The sequence below is a fragment of the Schistocerca cancellata genome, chromosome 4 (assembly GCF_023864275.1).
Source record: "Schistocerca cancellata isolate TAMUIC-IGC-003103 chromosome 4, iqSchCanc2.1, whole genome shotgun sequence".
NCBI lineage: Eukaryota > Metazoa > Arthropoda > Insecta > Orthoptera > Acrididae > Schistocerca > Schistocerca cancellata.
This window is the reverse complement of record NC_064629.1, coordinates 301720425-301735250: the sequence shown is the minus strand read 5'-3', so window position 1 is coordinate 301735250 and position 14826 is coordinate 301720425. Positions and strand designations below refer to the sequence as shown.

At 40.5% G+C, this 14826-nt stretch overlaps 1 protein-coding gene and 2 non-coding genes across 4 annotated transcripts in view; 2 read left to right on the top strand and 1 right to left on the bottom strand.

The window, feature by feature from the left end:
• LOC126183295 (GTPase-activating protein and VPS9 domain-containing protein 1) overlaps window positions 1-14826 on the bottom strand; it is a 303063-nt gene that overhangs the window by 74178 nt on the left and 214059 nt on the right. For both annotated transcript variants that reach the window (XM_049925134.1, XM_049925135.1), the window contains exons 19-20: window positions 6353-6519; window positions 5859-5971 (exon numbers count right to left, since the gene is read on the bottom strand). In XM_049925134.1, the coding sequence (XP_049781091.1) occupies window positions 5859-5971; window positions 6353-6519 (280 nt within the window). The remainder of the gene's footprint in view (window positions 1-5858; window positions 5972-6352; window positions 6520-14826) is intronic.
• On the top strand, window positions 10467-10541 carry Trnas-uga (transfer RNA serine (anticodon UGA)). Its single transcript has one exon. It is a non-coding gene; the product is annotated as a tRNA-Ser (tRNA).
• Trnas-uga (transfer RNA serine (anticodon UGA)) lies at window positions 11069-11143 on the top strand. Its single transcript has one exon. It is a non-coding gene; the product is annotated as a tRNA-Ser (tRNA).

The window sequence follows — 14826 nt, the reverse complement described above, 5'->3', positions numbered from 1 at the left end:
CTGATTTGTCACCACCAATGTGTTTAGTATTGCCCATACATGAATCTATGTTACCCGATAATCATGCTATGGCTAGGACTGAGTTATTAAAACATGCCAACACCCTAGGGTTCCATATACTTATACCCCTTGCCTGTTCGAATTGTCAGTTCAAGTGTTACAAGACACATGTGTTTCCTGTTGGGTGGTCAGCAACCAGATAGTATATATGTTGGAATACAGCACACATTCTTGTCATTAGTCCAGATCGCCAAAAGTATACTACGATGTCCCAAAATCAGTTGAATGAATGCATACATGTTCATAATTTCATGTGCCGTGAAATCGCCCTTCGAAACCACCATACGGGACGTGAGATTAGCCTTTTCTTGGGAAAGCGTCAATTGCCACCCTGTTCGCAAACTGTAGTTCGCCTAGCAGAACCCTGGTTTAGGACCATTAGCACAAACCTCCTATAAGCATTAGACCAACCTACGATATTAACACTTTGTGGCTATGAACATAATTTCCAGTCGCAAACATACGAGATAGAAATCGCAGACAGTGGATTTTTAGCAAACAGTTCCTATTGCGATGTTATTACGCCACTTGTAACCTTTCATGCTGGTATGGTGCCCATTTACCTATTTTTTTTCTACCTGTAAGTTCATACGGGGTTCCTTTGTCAACTGAATTACCTGTTTTATCTAAGGTTTCAAATGATCACCTTTTAACATCAATCAATGACCAAACGGTTATGACCATCCCCTCCTATAGTTCCAGAACCCCAGCCTCATGGTGAATATCGCTCACAATTCAAAAGAAAAGCCTATCACGGAATGTGCCCTCCTTTAGTTTTAAGAGTTCAACTGTGTTATTAGCTAATGTGAAAACTTATGCAGCATAGTGAAGTGCTCCCCTTGGGTTAACTCTTTTAAATGTGTGTGAAACGTGTGAACCTCCCCTCATACTCCACTGCGCTGAGTTCCAGTGGATGGGCTTGACCACCGCCACACCCCCTTAGAGCCGGCAGCTTGTGCGCTACCCGCCGAGGACAACGCAAAGCACCGCATTGCACCACTCAGCCTTGCGTGGAACTTCAGTGGTGATACGTAATTGTTTTTAAATTCATTTAAGAGAGAAAGACACTTGGCGTGTACTCCTGATTCAAACTATTACTTTCCAATGTGTTTTATTTACACGTGTTAACTGATGTAATTTTGTTTTGATGTTTTATAACATTTATTCCTTGTTCTTGTGTAAATATAATATTGTTGAAGTGTGTAAATCCCTTTGTGACCCCTAAGAGGTCTTAAAAGTCTCTACTACCACCCCTCGTTAAAGGCCCCTGCCGTCTTCCGTGGGAACCTTTAACAATCAAATAATGTCTATTTTGTCTTTGCAAACTAAAATTGTCAACATTTAAATAACAATTGCATTGAGCGAAATCACATACGTTTTCTGCTCCCACGGAAGGGGGAGGAGTGTAAGGGTGAGCCAGATACTAGGGGATTCTATCTCTATTTTCTTTCAAAAGGTTTATTTCATTTTCTTGTTACAGTCAAGCATTAGCCAGTAGCTTCAGCTGCCTGTAATTTTCTCGTCCCATGGTCTGGCAGCACCGAGGTGGGCAATCTCGATCACGCGCCTCCCTTGTGTGCTGACCAGGTAACGTCACTTAGGTGAAGTTGACCAGGCCACTCTTCGGAACTTTCCATGCCGCCCCCACGATTTTCTTGGCTCCTGACCAATCAAGGTGCAGCAAGCCATGTGGCCGTGCTGGAGGTACCCTGCCACCCGTCGGCTGAAACGCACTGTCTGCCACGTGCCCTGTAGCTGTGAACATCATCTTCTCTTCCCAGTGCTGCGGCGCCGAGGACTTTGTTTCTGTAGCTGCCACAAGTCTGAATGGCGGCCACCACTTCATCTTGGCCCACCCTCACCTCCCCAAGCCTGACTCATGCTACCCATTTCAATTCACATATGTTGGTTTTTCTGCCAACAAATGGCTTCATTTCAGAAAAGGTGCCGGAATAATTTGTTTCAACATGTTTGCCCACCGCCTAAGCTGCTCGTAACAGAGCTGTTCTTGCACAATTCCTTTTTTTGCCAATATGTCGTCTAAGCTGGTGTTTTTTATTGGCTATGCCTTCTAAATTACATGTTGGATACTTTTTTACCACTAAATCAGTAACATGTTGGCCGACCCAGTTATTTCCCTGTTAGGGCTTGAAAGCATAAAGTTATGATGTCCCAGCCATTTGCTGGCAGACAAGAATCAAGTATAGTAATGGGGCTGTCATCTTATAGCTTCTGGATCAGCTTTAGAGGTTATTTCAGCTGTTCTTAACATACAGGCATTAGCTTGGTTTGCCAATGTTGGCCCATGTTTGTCTTTCTTAACTCTGTCTTTTAAGACAGGTTAAATGATAAGTACAGCCTCAAGTATTTCTACACTTCTCTGGAACCAAAACTGATCTTTAAAAACAGAAAAAAAAACAGTCTTGGTTGCACAAGATCAATTTATTTAATCTTCACATGTGATGTGTTTCACCTGTTCTAGGCACCATCAGACAATCTGAGGAAACTACAAACTAGTATAAGTATAAATTGCTATTAAAAACAGTAATAAATGAATTAAAAATAACTATAGAGCACAGGGCCACATTTTTGTTTTAGGAGGTGGTGAGGGGCATAAATTTCAACTCATAAGATATTGCACCACAACTGAGCTTACCAATAAAAACCCTTGCTATCCATGACTGAGATATCAAATGTAATTGCAAGTCCCACAGAACTGAGAGGAAACAGCCAGATAGCCACTGTCAATGTTTCATTACATCACGCAGAAGCAACAAGAAAGAAAGTAATGACAGTAGGAAAAAGGAAAACAGTAAAGCATGCAAAGGGTTAGCTTCAATGAGCATCTACTGACAAAAAATGGTCAGGTGAAAAAATTTTCCCCCTTTGTCCAGCACCTTCTGGCCATCGGTTCCAGATTTAGAAAATCTTAAAATCTTTCATGTGGCTAACAAAGGCAAGAAACTGAGTTTATTGGAAGAGTCTGAAATTCCTAAGCATATCTTTTTCAAATCTCTGAATTTAATAAACGAACAAGTCTGTTCGAAACATCACACTTTTTTGATGTATTGATGTGTATCTTTAAATGATGGCTGCCATATATGTTACTTACTGAATATTCTATTTAAGTCTTAGAAATCAGTTAAGTTTTAGGATGACACCTTGTGAGCCTTTTCTCACTAAGGCTCCACAGGACCTTGACACCTGGTTGGCAGTCTAGTTGCCAGCATGACAGCGCATGCCCACAGTGTTGTAAACAAACCGGATTTGTGTTCATGGTGCAGTTTCTTCATGTGTAAGTCACCATCATTACAGTCAGTTTTCCAGTTTAACGTTGCTTATGGCTTTATTGCTTCATATTTTTACCAAAACTTTTCATGTGTTTCTTTATCCTTATTAGTGCCCATTCATTTGCCAAAGGTATACTGGCCCAGCTATTATATGGGTGTATTTTCTGCTCACTGAATTTGCCTATTTGCTTAAGTTAGGTGCCCCTTGTACTTTTTGGTGGCTTTCTTTTTCCTACTATGACTACCTTTTTTTTAAGTTTCTTCTAGGTGAAGTAATGAAGCACTGACAGTGACTATCTCAACATTTCCTACCAGTTCTATTGCACTCCTAATCACATGTGACGCCTCGGTTATGAGTAGGATGAACTTTGTCAATGATCTAATGAAGCATTGACTGTGGCTATCTGGCTGTTACCTCCCGGTTTTATGGTACTTTCGACTACGTTCAATGTCTAGGTCACGATTAGCAAGAGTTTTTATTGGTAAGCTCAGTTATGGTGCAAAATTGTATGAGTTGAAATTTATACCCCTACCCACCCTCTAGAAAACAAATGAGGCCACATGCTTCACAGTTCAAACAATGTTTGTCTTCCTTCTGTTATTCTTAATTAATTTATTATTGTCTTTAATAGGAATTTATACTTACACCAGTCTGTAATTTCCCCAGATTGTCTGATGATGCCTAAGACAGGCGAAATACGTCACATGTGAAGATTAAATTAACCAAATTTGTACAACTAAGGCTGTTTTTCTGTATCTATAGATCCATTACATCTGCTGTACCCCTGCCACCGCGGTAGTTATGGAGTGGAGTGATTTTAACCCAAACTGATCTTCCCTTGGATAGCCTCTATCAATTTATCCATTCTTATGTGAATAATTTCTGGCAATATTATGATACCATGTCTTATTAAACTGATAATTCAGTAATACTCACACCTGTCTTATTTGGAATTTGAATTGTTACTCTCTTCTTCAAGTCAAAGGATATATCATCTGTCACATAGCTTGCACATCAATTGAAATAATTTTGTCATGGTTAGCTTTCCCAACTACCTGAACCAATTAGAGGACACGTCGTCTGCTCCAGGGGGGCTTGTTCCGGCTTAGGTCTTTCAATGCTCCACCAAATTCTTCTCGCACATTTCGCATCTTATTTTCATTTACTTCCTCTTCCATCTCCATAATATTTTCTTCAGGCAATTATATTATAATAAATAAACAAAACCTTGATTAAAAATGTCACCATAACGTCCTTTTGTGACAGAGTATACTAAAAACACCATACTTCTGTCTTTCAAGGAATATGCCTTCTGGAAGTTATACGCAACAAACATACATGAGAACAGCAGCTATGCATGCAGAATACATATTTTGGTCGAAATGTTATCAACTGTATGATAATTACTAGTCTCAAAACAAAAACTAGTTTCATGTTTTCCCCAGAAGGTTGTGCAATCTTAAGTTGACTGAATGCTTATAATTTAGTTTCTTGTTATTGCTTAAGTAATTTTTTTCTGAACACACTGGATCAATTTCCTTTATTGTACTTAGGAAGTGACAATAACAAATGTTTGTTTTGTTTGTTTTAATAAGTGTCAACTGTCATTTTCTTCTTTAATTGAAGCATCCTGTCCGTTCATAAACTTTGTAGCTTTCTTCTGACTACTCCCCATATTGTTTACATTTCATTATCAGAGTTTTTAATTTGAGACACAATAAACAGATTTTACTTTTATTTTTGAGAACTATATGCGGTACTCAACAATACGACTTCTAACATGAGACTACTTGCATACTCTAGCTTTTCACAAGCAATTTACATAGTTCTCTGAATTGGAAAATAATAAATTCCATTTTTTACCCACAGTTTCTCTGTAACTGATTTAGTGTCACACTTCAGATTTATCACTGGGAAACAGCAGTTAAAGTTACTTCTGACACCTAGTGAATTACAAATACAAAAAACACTTTACCTGACATTCTGCAGGTTCTCCTGAAAGCTTCCTGTTATGAAACAATTGAGTCTCTGTTTCACTTACTGACATCTAATTGTAAATAGTCACATTGCCTTACATAACTGATTGAATGTAATGGGGTAAGTGGCAGACCGAGACTTGAACCCTTTACGCAAGCAGTTGCTTTAACTGCTATGGCTATCAGTGCCTGACTCATGGTCAGACCTAAACTTCCATATGTCATCTACATCTCAACCTGTACTCACACACACATTCCTGCCCAGGTGAGGATATTTTAATACAAACCACCATAAGCTGTACAAATTAATGACGACAATGAAAATTTGCGTGGGTCACCTGACTGGTGCTGATCAACAGTCACTGTCGAAGATCTTTTATCTCCACTTTCAAGTGGATGTACATCCCGTGGAACAGATTTCTGGCCCTATGTCCACATGATCTTTTCTGCTACTTATCACCTCAGTGATTGTTTTCTGCAGTTTGCCCACTTTTAGCAAAATCACCCACTATAAAATAAGTAACAACATACCGAGTTCCTAGGTCATCTGTTCCCCTGAGAGATTTGACACGTCTGCTTTTGAAAGGTAGCTTGAAGTTTCGGAAGAATCCTCTCTTGTGTTTTGAGTCTTCATCTAGTGCATCCTATAACAGTGAAACACATGTGAGACCACTAGTACACATTCTGGCACATATTTTCACACATAAGTAAATTAGACATGCACATCATCATCATCATCATCATCATCATCATCATCATCATCATCATCATCATCCAGTTTAAAGAATAACAAAAATTCTCACAATGAATAAACAGTCACAAATTTAATATTATGAGCCAAAAAACGAAGGATCTGAGCAAATTAAAAGTAAACCATTCTGACATTGCGATATATGAACCAAAGTTCAAGATGAACGTCACTCATACTCTAGCACTCTAAATCCACACACACCACATATAAGCAGTAAATACTGTACAAGGTACCTGACATTCCAGTTAATGATTTGAAGAGAAAATGAACAAACCTTGTCACCACGTTCAGCTGTTTTATCAAAACTAATGCTTTTGGGAATGGCACCTGTAGAAGTTGTTGGATGTGAGATAGGTTTACTGGGAGGAGGAGGTACAGAGGCTCCATCAGTCACAGTAGCTTGATTGTTGATCATTAGTGCACTGGGGGCAAGTAGCAAATCTGCAAAAGGGACAGAAAAAGCCACACATAATTACCTTCTAACACTATGCAGAATAGCTGCATTTCACTTCATACAAGAAAGAAAACAGTGGTGTACATTGTGTTTATCATTTTAGTCCTGGGCCCCTGCACCAAAATATGCAGAATATTTTTCTAAATGTAAAACTATCACACTACATGTAACAAACTGTTATATTGATGATTAATGTATAATCTCATATAAAGATGTGAAACAAATACTAACAAAGAGAGAGAGGCGCTGGCCAGTACTTAGCTCAGTACAGCCAATAGATACACAAAAAACAGAACCCTCCATGTTTTCCTTTCCCTGTTGCTTCATAACCTGGGTTTTGAGTAACTGAATCCACTTTCCCTTCTTCTCTTTCTTTCCCCTCTCTCCTCCCTGATGAAGGAACATTTGTTCCGAAAGCTAGGAACATAAATTTTTGGATCTGTTTTTTGTGTATCTATCGGCTGTACTGAGCTGAGATAAGTACTGGCCAGCCCCTCTATCTCTTTGTTAGTATTTGTTATATTGATGAGCAATTCTTCTTAATTCATTCCATACACTGAGCAAGCAGAATCCACGAGAACTTTGAAGAGGGAATTACAGTTCAAGAGGGGGAGGGGGGGGGGGGGGGGTGAATGGAGGGTTGCAAATGACAATGTAATTCTGTCAAAGACAGCAAATGACTTGGAAGAGCAGTTGAATGTAATAGCTAGTGTCCGGAAAAAAAGATTATACAATGAACATCAACAAAAGTGAAACAAACGTAATGTGATGTAGTTGAATTAAATCAGATGCTGCTTAAGGAATTAGTTCAGGAAATGAGACATTAAAAACAGTAGACAAGTTCTGCTATTTGGGCAGCAAAATAAATTATGGCTGAAGTAAAAAAGATACAAGCAGTGTAGCCCTGTACAGGAGCAAAATGTGGATGATAAGCAGTTCAGACAATAAGAGAATAGAGGTTTTCAAAACAGTTGTTACACAAGAATGCTGATGATTACATGGGTAGATTGTGTAACTTATGAGGGAGTACTGATTCGAACAGTAAAGAAAAGGAATTTACAGCACAACTTGACTAAAAGAAGAGACTGATTGATAGGACTCATCCTGAGGCATGAAGGAATCATCAGCTTAGTACTGTAGGGAAGGGAGGGTGGGAGTAAAATTCTAGATGGGAGCACAAGACATGAATACACACTATAAACTGCAAATGTATGTAGATTACAGTAGTTATTATGAGATGAAATGCCATGTGCAGGATAATAGAGTAGTGTGGAAACCCGCATCAAAGCAGTTTTTGGACTGGAGGCAGCAACAACAACAACAACACATTGCATACAAGGGGAGAAGATCATCTTAATCTACTTTGTTCATCTGTGACTGAACTACCATTTTTGTCATACAGAATATGCCCATCTGACAAGAGTTTCATTTCAGCCTTTCAAGAACTTCATATAGCATACAGTGGTTTCATTCTGAATAATGATGTGCTGATTGAGGGGCCTCAAAAGTACATGCTTTTTGGCAGCTGCCTGACAATCTATTCCCCAAAGTTTTTAGAATTTCTGTGTTAGGTGTCTACCTCAACATTATGTTATTCATCACAGACTTCTGAACTACCTGGATATTATCTCAATAGAGATTATTGGAGTAACTCACAAATATCTGAATGCATATTCCACTGGCAATCTTTCAAAATATGTACTGTATCTTTCCATACTGATCTCATATAATATGTAATAGCAATAAACACATCTACAAACACATCACCATAGGCTTGTTGATTCATCTACTGAACTTTAACAGCCGGCCGGTGTGGCCGAGTGGTAATAGGCACTTCAGTCCGGAACCGCGCAACCGCTACGGTCACAGGTTCGAATCCTGCCTCGGGCATGGATGTGTGTGTGTGTCCTTAGGTTAGTTAGATTTAAGTAGTTCTAAGTACTATGGGACTGATGACCTCAGATGTTAAGTCCCATAGTGCTCAGAGCCATTTGAACCTTTTCTTTTTCTTTTTTTTTTTCTTTTTTTTTTTAATGTAACACTGAAAGTTGAATGGCACCATTTTTAGAGTAGAATGCTCTAATAATCACGACATAAATATCCCTCGCTAAGAATAAGAGTCATGTGGCAAAGGCAAGTACCTGTTTCATCATGTTGCACTCCCAAACAACCCCCCCGCCCTCGAAAAAAAAAAATAAAATAAAATAAAAAAATAGACACTCTCCTTCTGTTAGATTTACAATTACATCTGTTTGGTATGGTATTTTCAATTTTACATTACATCTTAAGGGATTCGTAACAAGAAAATCCCCACTGAAAATCCCTTTTTCCCATGAAGGTCCCCTCAGTTTTTTGTTTTGTTAATGTTTTTGTGTTGTTTGTGGCATCATCCATTGGTCATTTCATAAGACTCTAATCTCCACCATGTCTGTAATGTCACTGGTTGATCAGCACGGTACGAGACTGCTTTGTTGAAGTCTATTGCGCAAGCCTGTGATGGGGATATTGGTCTCATTGTAGGTAGAGCACAGCCTTTCTTTACTGTGGCACTAGCTTTCCATTCCTGGAAAAGATTCCCAGTACTCATTTAAAAGCAGGATGAGTAGACCAGGGGCCGACATGGAGGGACTGGAATGAGGAAAAATTATCTCCCTACCCCCATCCGGGATTGAAACTGAGACATCCAGGGTCAGAGCCTAGTGCTCTACTTGATAGACCACAACAGCCACATCACATTGTTTATTAATCCCTTACTAACAATATGATTATGTAGTGCTCCAAAAAAGTATGGAAGATGAAGATTGCAGATGAGGAATACTGAATGAACTTTTGTGTCTGTATTACAAAATATTCTTAGCCTGAAGTTATTCCAGCTCCCAGCGTTAGTCTTCTCTAGTCCCCAATGGCTGGTTCTTGGAATTTTCCATAAATTTTCATCAATGTAACTAGAATGAGATTTTCACTCTGCAGCGGAGTGTGCGCTGATATGAAACTTCCTGGCAGATTAAAACTGTGTGCCCGACCGAGACTCGAACTCGGGACCTTTGCCTTTCGCGGGCAAGTGCTCTACCAACTGAGCTACCGAAGCACGACTCACGCCCGGTACTCACAGCTTTACTTCTGCCAGTATCTCGTCTCCTACCTTCCAAACTTTACAGAAGCTCTCCTGCGAACCTTGCAGAACTAGCACTCCTGAAAGAAAGGATATAGCGGAGACATGGCTTAGCCACAGCCTGGGGGATGTTTCCAGAATGAGATTTTCACTCTGCAGCGGAGTGTGCGCTGATATGAAACTTCCTGGCAGATTAAAACTGTGTGCCCGACCGAGACTCGAACTCGGGACCTTTGCCTTTCGCGGGCAAGTGCTCTACCAACTGAGCTACCGAAGCACGACTCACGCCCGGTACTCACAGCTTTACTTCTGCCAGTATCTCGTCTCCTACCTTCCAAACTTTACAGAAGCTCTCCTGCGAACCTTGCAGAACTAGCACTCCTGAAAGAAAGGATATAGCAGAGACATGGCTTAGCCACAGCCTGGGGGATGTTTCCAGAATGAGATTTTCACTCTGCAGCGGAGTGTGCGCTGATATGAAACTTCCTGGCAGATTAAAACTGTGTGCCCGACCAAGACTCGAACTCGGGACCTTTGCCTTTCGCGGGCAAGTGCTCTACCAACTGAGCTACCGAAGCACGACTCACGCCCGGTACTCACAGCTTTACTTCTGCCAGTATCTCGTCTCCTACCTTCCAAACTTTACAGAAGCTCTCCTGCGAACCTTGCAGAACTAGCACTCCTGAAAGAAAGGATATAGCGGAGACATGGCTTAGCCACAGCCTGGGGGATGTTTCCAGAGCAGGAGAGCTTCTGTAAAGTTTGGAAGGTAGGAGACGAGATACTGGCAGAAGTAAAGCTGTGAGTACCGGGCGTGAGTCGTGCTTCGGTAGCTCAGTTGGTAGAGCACTTGCCCGTGAAAGGCAAAGGTCCCGAGTTCGAGTCTCGGTCGGGCACACAGTTTTAATCTGCCAGGAAGTTTCATATCAGCACACACTCCGCTGCAGAGTGAAAATCTCATTCTGGAAACATCCCCCAGGCTGTGGCTAAGCCATGTCTCCGCTATATCCTTTCTTTCAGGAGTGCTAGTTCTGCAAGGTTTGCAGGAGAGCTTCTGTAAAGTTTGGAAGGTAGGAGACGAGATACTGGCAGAAGTAAACCTGTGAGTACCGGGCGTGAGTCGTGCTTCGGTAGCTCAGTTAGTAGAGCACTTGCCCGCGAAAGGCAAAGGTCCCGAGTTCGAGTCTCGGTCGGGCACACAGTTTTAATCTGCCAGGAAGTTTCATATCAGCACACACTCCGCTGCAGAGTGAAAATCTCATTCTGGAAACATCCCCCAGGCTGTGGCTAAGCCATGTCTCCGCTATATCCTTTCTTTCAGGAGTGTCAGTTCTGCAAGGTTCGCAGGAGAGCTTCTGTAAAGTTTGGAAGGTAGGAGACGAGATACTGGCAGAAGTAAAGCTGTGAGTACCGGGCGTGAGTCGTGCTTCGGTAGCTCAGTTGGTAGAGCACTTGCCCGTGAAAGGCAAAGGTCCCGAGTTCGAGTCTCGGTCGGGCACACAGTTTTAATCTGCCAGGAAGTTTCATATCTGCGTACACTCCGCTGCAGAGTGAAAATCTCATTCTGGAAACATCCCCCAGGCTGTGGCTAAGCCATGTCTCCGCTATATCCTTTCTTTCAGAAGTGCTAGTTCTGCAAGGTTCGCAGGAGAGCTTCTGTAAAGTTTGGAAGGTAGGAGACGAGATACTGGCAGAAGTAAAGCTGTGAGTACCGGGCGTGAGTCGTGCTTCAGTAGCTCAGTTGGTAGAGCACTTGCCCGCGAAAGGCAAAGGTCCCGAGTTCGAGTCTCGGTCGGGCACACAGTTTTAATCTGCCAGGAAGTTTCACATCAATGTAACTGTTTCAAATATGAAATCCTGTTAACAGAATACATCTATAATGTAGTGGTCATGGAAAACGGCAAGCATGGTTATGTTTTGTACTGAACAAATTTTAATTCTCAAGTCACATTCTGTGATTTTGTTCGGTGATTTAGATAAAGAAATTAACTACGCTTTTAGTGAAGAGTCATTAGATATAATTCCTATAATCATGGTTCCTGGGTATGTAACTTCTCAAATTAGTTTCTATCTGTTATTACTGATTTTCAAATATTTGAATTCTTACCAATGTCTTCTGTTGACATTCACTCAATTATATTATTACCACCAACATCTCCATAATTTTCCTGAATTACATATGCATCAGTGCAGGCCTGATAAACAACAGTATTGTCTTTCACGTGGGAGCAGAAAAACTGTCTTTATGAGTTCTCTCAGTAATACTCTCAAGTGTTGTTTCAAATGAAACAGACATCAATTTCCCCACCTGTTATTGTCTTGTTCCTACAAGGTCGACCTCTGTTATTTTATTCACCTACTATGATTACAGTCTTCGTTTTTCTACACATAATTCAATCAATTGGACTAGCGTACATGACCATGTGATTTATGAAAAAAATACAAGAAACAGTTAGAGCTCTGGGTTGTAATCCTAACCCTTTTCACATGTTTGTTTCAGAATGAAGATTTGGTTAGTGGCCGACTCTTCTAGATGAAAACTGCTTTAATACTTTTGAATTACTTCTGCTACTAGATACTAGAAAGTGCTTACAGAAGGTTGTGTCAGAGATAAACGGTACTATGCTTCTGTAATTTTCATAATTTTATTTTATTTTTTCAAATTTCACAAATCATAATCAACTTCCATTACTCTGTTAATGTTTCTGCTATCTAGCCTTTCTCTACGAGCGTATGGCTTTGGATACCGTCCATGAGATGCCGTGTAAGTCTGTAGTTTCTAACTCCATTTTTCAATGATAGTATGTCTTGCAGAGATTGGTGCTAATGATCAACAATATTATTCTGGAATTAATGTTGTTACCTGCTGGATTTGACAGCCAACATCAGTATGTGTGGCTGTTTGAGTTTTACATTAGATGTCAAAACCCTTGTATCTCGTATCTTACTGTTTGTCGTACTAGCAGTTTTTGGTACTGATGTTCTTTCATGACTACCATTAGTAGAACATTCAGAAGTCTGTTGAACAGCTTTTGGTATACTATTTTCTGGTGTTTTACCTCCATGTGCTGGCATAACCTGATGAAGTTCTCTGCTGTGGCGACCTCTTCGAAAGGACAGAAATCCTCCATCACACTCTTTATCAAGTGTGAAAGTCTGTCGACTTCTGTCATATTCAGATTCTCTGTATGAACCTGTGCCAAAATACACTGTATATATGACTTTGCCATCTCCGCTTAGCATTGCATTGGCTGCTGTACTGCGGCTATTCTTCAGTTATGCTGAGTTGCTTCTAGTTGTCGGTAAATGATTTCCTAATTTTCGCATTATATTCTTCCCAGGTAATGAGATTTTCCTCATTTTTCTTGAACCACCGCTGGGCTGTAAAATCCAAGTAAAATTCACACTTGCTGTATTTAGCAGTGCACTGGAATCCAGTTAGCCATTTTTTCAGATACAGTCCACTGTCTCCCAAAAACATTACTGGAGGCTCATCTGAATTGCAGATGCTTTTCCGTCCATCGGTATCCTGAAAATGTGAACCACTGGAGGAATGGAGTGTTTGTAATCCAATTCCTGTCTGTGAGGGAATGTCTTCTGCATAGTCTTACTGGAACCACAGCAATGCTGATGTCAAACATACCTGGTGTCTCCATCAAATTATGTAAATCACAATCTGGTATTAACTACCATTTACAATAGAAGAGCTGTCAGCAAGAACTTCACACTGCACACTTTGCATTGCAAGCACACTTGTTATGTACATATCCAGGTATAGATGGAGTTGGACTACTCGCCTCAGCAATGTGCGCTCCTATTTATACAAAGATAGATTGTTCTAGTAAATTACAATATCTCAGAAATAAGCAAGTCCCAGTACCTCCCAGAAATTGCAAATCTTAAATGATTAATAACATCAGCTGGTAGAATCAAACCGGTGAATTGCAAGTCACAAGCCAATGACTATAAACAATAGATCATAATGGACAATGTGCAGTATGTGACAATATTCCTCTCCTTCAAACTTACAGCTCAGTTTATAGACTCATCACCTCGAATAAGAACATTCTTCTTAAAGGCTTAAAAGTCACTAATGTTGGTCCAGAGAGGTGCCCATTATTTAAGAACACGCATTTTCAATAAATGGCGAGCAACCAAAACAAGTTTTGTCGTTATAATGTACAGTTTGAAAGGAGGCTACAAGATTTATTAATGGCTGACTTACTACACTAAAGAATTTGTTAGCAGAAACAAATTATTGATCTGTGCAAGTAAGACATAAAAAGTGCTTTTGTTTCAGCAATGCATGGCCGTAACAGCCTTGGTATCATCTTATGAACTTTACAATGTACACACTTAAATGTTTGTGTTAGCTTTTTAATTAATGTGCAAATGAAAAATATTTACTTTTTTAATTTTTCTAAATCCTTGAGAAACAACTCACTTACAATCTGTGGAAGTATATCACTTATTTTGTAAATATGTACAGTATCTTTTCATTTTCTCATGGAAGAAAGATTAGTGTAGTACATGCAGTGCTTTACCCATGTATATTCGGCCACAACACTCATGGATATGCCTCATGGGCCAGATACAGCCCCTGCCTTACCTCAGGAGCTTGTTTGCCAACACGAGAGTCACTGAGCTACTTATTGCCAAGCTCCCTGCAGCCACCACAGTGTCTGGGGGCGCAAACCATTCCGATATGTAGTGCATAGGTTGTAATAAACAGCACTGCAGCTGCAGGCACCTACTTGTGTGACACTACACTTGTATTTCTCCTTCAACAGGTACTTGGGTTGCCAGTCAGCCCATCTACGGGAGTTCAGCTTCAGGCTCCCAACTAACTCTCGGGCTTATGCTTCAGACCACTATGCCTGCTGCTACTGCTACCCATCTTACTGCTACCCATCTCACAGTGCCATCTTGCGCCTTCACCAGGATTACAGCCGCTATATGCCTGTCAGCCATTCTCGAAGGTCTCACTTCACTGGATCTCCTCCTCGCTGCCCAAAAGCTCACAGCCTTGTGGGACGTATTGCTATGTGTCCATGGCACTCCCTGCTCATTACCATTATCAATGTTCACACTTCATCATAGTGGGCACCTGTTACATATTATAATAGATGAAAATTTCAATTGCACCCAGTTGTGGACATTTGTCCTCTAGAGCTGTAATGAG